The sequence below is a fragment of the Tubulanus polymorphus genome, chromosome 12 (genome assembly GCF_964204645.1).
Source record: "Tubulanus polymorphus chromosome 12, tnTubPoly1.2, whole genome shotgun sequence".
In the NCBI taxonomy this organism is placed as follows: Eukaryota; Metazoa; Nemertea; class Palaeonemertea; order Tubulaniformes; family Tubulanidae; genus Tubulanus; species Tubulanus polymorphus.
Window position 1 is genome coordinate 9903544 of NC_134036.1, and position 9353 is coordinate 9912896.

At 37.1% G+C, this 9353-nt stretch overlaps 1 protein-coding gene across 1 annotated transcript; it reads right to left on the bottom strand.

Annotated features, from left to right (window-relative positions):
• Nucleotides 1–661: 661 nt before the first annotated feature.
• Nucleotides 662–4313, bottom strand: LOC141913965 (uncharacterized). The gene is made up of 9 exons (XM_074805196.1): nt 4191–4313; nt 3823–3958; nt 3553–3748; nt 3347–3460; nt 2580–2630; nt 2430–2477; nt 1185–1235; nt 1003–1065; nt 662–907 (listed from the first exon to the last, which is right to left on the bottom strand). Exons 1-9 carry the CDS (start codon nt 4268–4270, stop codon nt 714–716), a joined length of 933 nt encoding a protein of 310 aa, XP_074661297.1. The 5' UTR covers nt 4271–4313; the 3' UTR covers nt 662–713.
• Nucleotides 4314–9353: the final 5040 nt, after the last annotated feature.

A 9353-nucleotide genomic window follows, 5' to 3' on the forward strand; every position in this document is an offset into this window, starting at 1 on the left:
ATTTAACTATATCGTATGGGGTGAATTATCTATAGGCACAGGCCTTTGTACACAAGCATCCAGTCACTTAAGGGTGTTTAAAACGGTCATTGCATTTAGTTTTATCACTCTGACCTCTATATAGACGCTTCCACTCCTACATACCTTGAGGTTTGACCCCAGAACTATTCCAAATTGATTTTGTCAGCTGCATCGAAATTGATGGGTAGTTTACTGATTTTAACCCTCCAATAGTGTAAAGTGGATACAAAACGATGGTTTATTTGAACTGTAAGTTTCACTGGTCATATAAAGACCAAATAGATGTAAATATTCAAAATATTAAGAGAAATATACCATAGAAAATTGATGCCAGGTGAGAATTACTAGACTCGAGTAATTTGAAAATGTGTATGGTATGAGCTCAATTCTAGTACACATCCTCCATGGAGTTTGGTCCTAGTGTATATTCTCTGTGAGTTCAACCCTAGAGCATACCTGGGGAGTTCGATCCTGTTGCACACTGGAGGTTCAATCCTAATATGTATCCGTAAGTTCCTATTGGTTGATAAAAATGTTGGAGGGAATAGACACAGGTGGAGAGAGTGGACACAAATGGAGAGAATAGAAATGCTGAGATATACATGAAAATGAAATATATTTGTTAACAAACTTATTTCCATTCAGCCTACATCGCTTCTTTCAAAAAATCTTACAAATCGAATATCAGAGTCCTACATCTTTTGCTTCCCGGATATGTAATTATGCACTCTCGAACGAATCTGCGCCAATGTACGTTGATTTTTAAGCTCCAAAACCAGTTTTTGGAGTTCGCTGCTTGGGGGCATTTTCTTTTCATCCACATAATGCCTTAACCTGGTGAAGAAAAGACGATTTTCTTCTTCTGACCACCTTCTCCTGACCACGCCTAAAATATAGATTTGTGGAATGATAAAAAGTGTTCATACACATTTTTTTTCATATCGTTTATTGACTTAGTAAGAGTGTGGAGTGTGGTCGTACCAATTTTAGATGACAGCTTCTCTTTAGGTGGACCACTCGCTTTTGCTGGAGAAACGCTTGAATCTGAAAATGTGCAAAGAAACGTTTTATTACATACTATACGGGAACAACCGATCCGATAGAGAGTTTTACAATTTGATAACCACAAGTATTTGAAGATATTAATTTCAATTTTAACATACCAGCTTCCACTAAGTTGGGTTCGTCAAATTCTGGCATAGCAGTTTTTGAACCTGAAAATGAATAAAATTTATACAACAATCAGTTAACTCAATAATAACCGTCGTCATCATGGATCTAATACAATGCAAAAAGCAGCTCAGCGGTTTGCAGTGTATTACACAAGTTGCGATGGCACAAGCGTTTTGGCCCAAGCTAAATTTCAGCACGGAACAGATAATTGCAACTTGTTCCGGAAACAACTCACTTCGCTTTATTTGAGCATTGTGTAGTATCGATCAAGTGGTTTGCGTGTGAGTGTGCTATCTAATTATGCACAGGACAAATATGACTAGGGGCGGATCCGTGACAATTTGGCCCAGGTCAAGTCGCCTCCCTGTAATAGCGGCTTTAGCCATAATTTCTGTATATTCAAAAAACTCTTCCGCGGGGTATTCCGGAAGTATTATATGAGTTGGTAAATCTAGTCATTATTTTGCAACGGTTGTTTTAAACATATTTCCTATACCGAAATTAGGGGTTTAAAGGACTGAATACAATATACAATTGTTTACAACAGTTAATGTCCAAGATCTTTAAGTGGCTTATTGATAAACTAGGGGTCCAGGGACACTATGCCCACTTGGGGGGTGGTTTCAAATGCTTAACAATCTAACAATTTCAATATTCAACACCCCCTGGTATCCATCGAACAAACGAACGAATGGATGGATGGACGAAAAGTGAATGCAATAGCCCGCTGGGACTTAAGTCCCAAGTGGGCTAAAAAATCATATCTATAGGATCTACTAATGCTTGCGGGAGAATTATCACTAAATGGCCATAATACAGGTATGTCATTTTAAAATACTGCAACAAAATTGCCAGCTTTTCATTAGAACTTTCTTCGGCCTGATATTTTCTACCTCCCTGATGAATGATAATATACATGGCATATTTTATAGCCTTACTTTTTACTAATGGGGTCAATCATATTTAAGTGACATATACCGATTGACCAAATATCCTAGTAAATTACCAACTGTTAACAACTGATGATATCTAAGATTTATCCACACTTGTGGGGTGACTATTTATAGGTGGCTTAAATATATAAGAATAGTCACTTGTAGGTCTCATAGCATTCACAGGATTAACCTACATGTGGGAAAGAAATATCTATTATGGCCTTTATAGCCAGACTCGATATCGGCCACAATTGTAAGTTATTAACAACTACTATTGTTTAGTATTTGGAGAGAGCATACCAATTTCAGACGACTGTTTTGAACGCTTGAATCGCTGAATGCTTGAATCTGAAAATGTACAAAGAAATGTTTTAAAACGTACTGGGAAACATATAATCAATCCGCTACACAGTCGTACAATTTGTTTGTCCACAAGTTTTTTTAACATACCAGCTTCCACGAAGTTTGGCTCTACCAATTCGGAAGTAGCAGCGTTTGAACCTGAAAATAATTATGTAAATTGACACATCAATCAGAGTTAAATTATAATTGTCAATTGATGAAAATAACAATAGTAATAATGACAATGGTGGTTTGCAGCTAGTGCTTAGCATGGTGCACAATTTCTGCATATTCTGGGAAATCCCTAAGGGAAGTAATACTTAGGCAACTGAACCTAGTCATTTTAGGCTAGGGTTTTTTAACATATTTTCTATGCCAAGATAAGGGATTTAAAGTAAGAATGTATACAATGACCTATAAGTGACATGCACATTGTTTACAACAGCTAATGTCCAAGATTTACTTTCACTTTGCGGTGTGAACTATCTAAAGGTGGTTTAATGATTTTTAAAAACTCATATTTAGGGCCTATAGGGTTAACTTATACTTGTGGAATGAATTTTTCATAAATAACTTTTACTTGGTAATTGATAATATTTGAGATTTACCTAGACTTGCGGGGTGAATTAATCATAATTGGTCTATGTTGATAGGTCAATTATCTTCGAGATTTATGGGTTGTTTAAACTGATAATGCTAATTTATCTATAGTTGTAGGGTCAATTATCTGGCAATGAAGGTATTGCCCAAGAAAATTATGAGCAACATTGGGCATTGAACCATTCTAATCGAAGAAAACACTTGCAACCTTCCTCCTAGAACATAAGTCTCCATTATAAACAATTATATCATAGAAAAATAAATCATGTACTCACAACCTGGAAGTGGATTGCTGTGCATGGTTTTTGCCAATTTGGCAGAAGGTTCACCATCCGACGAGTCATCTGGTGCCGACCAACGATCACTGTATTGCAGAGGCATGGGAAGAGCTAAAAAGTCGCAAAAGTAAAAATGTATAGTATGTATGGTATGATCCATATTATGGTTAACATTCTTTAACAGTTTCGACATTGCCACTTACAATCGATTTGGATCTCATCTAACGTTTTCCCTCTGAAGGACTTCAGTTGCCCATTTTCAATCGCGATCAGCAGACGGGCAACTTTGGACTTCTCTATAATCGAGCTCTGTAGCCTGTAATGGTTGATGTGAATATTGGCATCATGACCCATGTGGTCACAAAGCATCTTAAGCTCTTCGGATTTCATGTCGAGAATCTGAAAAAATTAGTTATCTGAATGTAAATATTAGTTTCATTCATGAAATATAAAGTTGTCAATGAAAGTCGTACTTGCGAAGTAGTTGCCAAATAACGCCTCAGAGCTGAACTTCTGATGGAGGTAGCATTTTGCAAGTTTGGACACAAACTTGTGATGACTCGAAACGCTTCACATCCGTCCAACGGGGTTCTACTAAGTGGGCTCTGTCTGAAATATACAAAATTGATAGTCAGATAGTTTTTCAGTTGCAGAAATTTTGGAAAATTGCCATTTTTGCAAATCCATTGTAGCATTTAAAAATCTTCCCAAAATAACTTGATTCTATCTAAAACGGACGCTGGAACCTAAGGCGAAAGCTGATAAGTGAGCTGAAAGTGATGTCTAAACAGAATTGAGCATAAGATTGATACACAGATGAGACATTTCATGAAAAATTTACCGCGCGAATAAATATGGATTCAACTTATTCTGATTAGTTTGAGTCAGGTACGTTATGGCATCGATCATATCATTCGTCATCAGAATGAACACCTTCCTCAGGCCTCTCGTGCTCTTCCCTCTAACCTCGAAAAGCGACATCCTGAAAAATAATGAATATCAAAATTACTTGGTTTTCTCATTATATGTAGTGGACTTTTTTTTAACCAAATTCCAAGAATGAAACTGAATTTGAAAAACTTCTGTTAAGTATGTAAACCTTGTTAACAAGAGGACCGTAAGGTCCATATGGTCGAAGACAGTGTTTAAAATTGACTAAATAGTAGTGATTGGATGCATGAGAAGATGTCATCAGTGACAACAAATTCATGTTTCCAGGGTTTTTCTATGAGGCTGTTTTTTTTACCGCTTAACATTTTCCCCCAGGCAAAAGTGGTCCTATTTTCCCCAAATCCTGAAAAATTCATAGAGGAATTGTGAAAATAAATTATTTGCTTTTATAATTATAGTGTTTTTATATTAGTTTATTTGAATGTAATGATCTGTTTGAATAACAAAATGCGTGGCTGACGATGTAGTGTCATAGTAATAGCGCAGAGGCCATATCTACCTCCCCTACTAAGTATAATCCCCCAGACAATCTTTCCTACCCTATATTCCATAATCACTAATTTTACTAGCGACGATCCCTATATGGTCTTCGACTATAAACTAGGGGTCCAGGGACACCATGCCCGCTTGGGACGTGGTTCCAATTGCTCGACAATCTAATAATTTCAATATTCAACGCCCCCTGGTGACCATATACAAAAACCAATGAACTTGAAACTCACCACAATCATAGAAGATGTCAGCAGCTACGATTTTGTAATTCATTGTGATAACAAAATATGCCTCGTTACCAATTTAATATGGAAATACTAAGTTATTCTACTATTTAACGCCCCCTGGTGACTATATTCAAAACCCAATGACCTCAAAACTTACCACAATCATAGAACATGTCATGAACTACAACTTTGCAATCGATCATGGTAACAAAATATGCATAGGTACCAATATAATAAGGAAATATTAAGTTATTCTACTATTCAACGCCCCCTGGTGACCATATAGAATAACTTTTGTCCTTAAAACTCGAAACAATCATAGATGATGTCATGAGCTACAACTTTCCAATTGACTGTGGTTACAAAATATGCATAGGTACTAATATAATATAGAAATGCTAAGATATTGCATTATTCAACGCCCCATGGTGGCCATATACAAAATCCAATTACCTTGAAACTCACCACAATCATAGAACATTTTATGAGCTACAACTTTCTAAATGATTGTGGTAACAAAATACGCTTAGGTATCAATTTAATGTGGAAAAACTTTTTCCCACTTACGAATGAGTACTGGTGACACCAAGATGGCCACCAATTGCGTCATAATTGGCTGATGAAAAATACCTGTCTCAGGTATAAAACATCCCTTTCTAAACAATACCCATCACAAATTGCAATGAGAAATGGTAAACCAGTAGGAACTCAGAATTCGGGCCAACATTAACATTTTTGGGTACTAAAAAGGTCATAGGACGGCCATCTTGAGTCCAATTGACCCAATTGTTGTTATGCTGATGAACCCTGGGGAGATTCACATATATCCGAAAGATCAAGGTAATTGATCAAAGCGTCTTCGAAATTTCCCTCAAAAGTTCAAAAATGTGTAAAAAGTGCTGATTTTGGCGAACAACAATGGCTGCCAGTCGGCCATCTTGAATCTGACAGGGCCAGTTTTTGGGCTGAAGATGTGTCTAGGGTAGATACATGTGTAACCCAAATATCAAGACATTACCTTGAAGCGTCTGCAAAACTTCCCAAATTAACTGGATTCCGTGTACGGACGGACGACGGACGAAAAGTGAACGCAATAGCCCGCAGGGACTAAAGTCTCAAGTGGGCTAAAAAGAGGACTATCGCATACCTTTTAACGAGTGTTTGTTCAATGACATCCAAAGAGTTAGTGATTTCAGTATTTTCAGTCTGTTGGCATTCAACGAACTCGTGACATTTGATTTCGGCAACTTCAGAAACGCGTCTTTTATTAAACATCACGATTCTCACCAAGATCAGCTGAGCCATGAAAGTCCACTCTTTTCTGTCTGGATTAGGATTTTTCTGTCCTTCTTGTATTTCATCAACGCTCCAATTCTTTAAGGTCACAAGGTCATCCGTAAGTGGCGTGATAGATTTCGTGTTGATCTTTCGAAGACGTTTCCTCCTATTAGCAACACACGACACCATATTGTTCCAATGGGCACGGTATAAATATTCAAAGTCTTTTCCTTCATTTTGAATGTCAACGGAGTTAATCTTGATGCCGTAGCTAATTTTAAGAATTATGGAATGCTTAATGTAGCTTCCTAATTGGACAGCCAGTTGTGGGGAGTCACTTTCTTCTGAAAGCGATTTAACACCTTTGACCACAGCATCGAACTCCTTTCCTGTTATATAATAGTTTAAATCATTTTTTGTTCCGGCTTGTTCATTCAATTTGATCAATAAACGGCCAATCAGACGAACTTTTGATCTGACGTTTGCGAAATCTTTTAATCTTTGCTCTTCGGAAGTTCCCAGTCTGCCTAACATGGAGAGTGCGAATTCCCGTATCAAGATATCATTCCTGACAGCTTTTGCGATGCCAGGGTTGGCAGCAGTTTCCTTCAAATTAAAGACATCGTTTACTGCAGCGATCTGCTCGTCATCCTCACTCAGGAACGGCATAACCATAAGGCGGCCGCATCTCACATAGTCCGCAGATGGCTCCTTTGACGAAGGTTTGAGAAGACATGCCTTCATATGTTTCCATAGTGAGTTTTTTAGAAAGAGACCTTTGCCGTACTCACAAAAGATGAAGTTAGAAGGGCTCTCTACGGACGTTGGTCTCCGATTCACTACAAGCTCACCACCATCACCACTACTTATCACCTGTAAGGGTGGTACAAAAAATTTACTACAATATTTGATTTGAATGCGGAATAAAATTGAATGGGGTACGGGGACTCACTAGATGGCGCCAAGATCCACTCGATCGTTAGTTATGAAAATCAGTTCATGTTTAATGAAATTTGAATTTTATTTTGGGCATCCAAATCCGAAAATTATCAAACAAGTATAAGGAAATAGATTTCACTAATAATTGATTTACTCAGGGAGAAAAGTTGAAGGGAATTTAATTGCAATGCATAAGAAATTGAAGCGCAGTAACCCAGTGCTACTTAACAAACTGACAGAATTCTCACTTGCCACAGTCGAGTTGCCGGTACCACATTTGATTTGATGTTTACTTGCATAACAAAATTTGATTGAATTTGGCATACAATCACATTGCTAACTAGCATATCAACGTCATCCATCCCTAGCAGTGAATTAAGAAAGATATTTTCCCGACCATTGCACAATTACCATGGACAAATTTTGCGCAGTACAAATTTACATGGTGCAAAACAAATTTGCTCCCAAAAATCAAATCAATTTCCTAAAAATCAAATTTGAAATAAAATTCTTGGTTGTAAAATGAAAGCTGGAAGTAAAACAGTAGACGATACTGCGATACCGCGCGTTCGCGTGAACACCTCATATTTTCAAGAAAAAACCCTGTACGTTTTGACGGGTTCGTTTGCAAAATTTGGCCTCCTAGGATTTGGAAAGTGGATAATGCAGTAAAACATGACTAATGAACCATCGTATTTAATTTGCTCCATTAGTATAGCAGTATGTAAAAACCTATGGCTACCCCAAAAATTACAAAAATAATAGATTTTGTGGAAGTTATTTTGAATTAGACTATTCTGATTTGCGCTGGGTATGCCTGTATACATTTAACATTTATCAAAGAGATCTAATTAGCAAATCACATTTTTGGTAAGGGTGGTTGGGAATATATGCAAGGTGCAGAACTAGTTTTGATTTACAAACTGTCAAAGTCATTAGTATACCTTAATATTATGATGGAAATTGCCCAGATTCTCGAGTTCGTACAGGCGTTTTTTTCTTCTCTGCTGATCCATTAGGTAATGACATGATTTCTTTCACTTTCTCTTCATTGTAATGGATATTACAATAATGGGGTGCAATTTTAGAAGTGAACGTATTTTTGCAATAATAGCAATGATTAACCTTTCTGTAATCCCTTTTTCCATCATTTTTTTTATAGACCGGAATGGTAACTGAAAATATTTCATGAGTAGAATGGACATAATATGAATTTGAAATGTACAACGAAGTGGAATATTTAGTGCCAGAGCAAGTGATTATTACAAATGTGAAATAAAAGCATTGTTAACACGTTGTCATCTGGTTATTTGGTAGCAAAGGCTTTAATGATGTAGGCTGTACTTAAGGCTCAAAGCCTGTTTAATTTATTGTATTCAATTTATCAAAACATGCCTACCATTTCTCATGATGTATCGATACTTGGCAGCTATTTGATTTTCTTGTTCATCATCTTCTCGAGAAGCATTGATTTGACTTCCATCTCCATCATCTTCACAAGAGGCATCGACTAGACGTTCATATTCGCCACTTTCACTTGGGTCTTCATGTGGAGCGTTGATAGGGTCATCATCATCATCATCATCATCATCATCATCATCATCATCATCATCATCATCATCATCATCATCATCATCATCATCATCATCATCATCATCATCATCATCATCATCATCATCATCAAGTGATCCATTTTCTATTTGATATTCACTGCCACTGCTTTCTGCTACCGAACTCTCGTCACTTTCTTCATCACTTCCATTGTCGATTTGTGAGTAACTCTTTGCATCTGAAAGATCAAATATTTCTAAAGGTTCTCGATCATGGTTGATGTACATAGGTCAAAAATAATAGAGCTCATCCTCCTTTCATCCACTATCTACAAGAACGTAAGTCCATAACTAAAGACTGAAGAAAAAGGTACAGAATATCAATTTCAAGCACAAATATGGCTGTGGCCGCCACCTTGGATTAACTAGATCATTCAAAAGTAGACATAAGCCGCGAACACACAAGTGTTCTTGGCCTGTGCCAAATTTGACCCAGAACAATTGTTCACATAAGTGCCAATTGGGCCTGTGCCTGTTTTGCACGAGCAAAAACGTCGGACCAGACTC

Coding starts and splice junctions, on each gene's coding strand:
- LOC141913965 (XM_074805196.1), bottom strand. CDS start 4,270: ATGACGAATGATATGATCGATGCCATAACGTACCTGACTCAAACTAAT. Junction 3,749..3,822: donor ATTTGGCAACTACTTCGCAA/GTACGACTTTCA, acceptor TAATTTTTTCAG/ATTCTCGACATGAAATCCGA. Junction 2,631..3,346: donor CAGCAATCCACTTCCAGGTT/GTGAGTACATGA, acceptor AATTATTTTCAG/GTTCAAACGCTGCTACTTCC.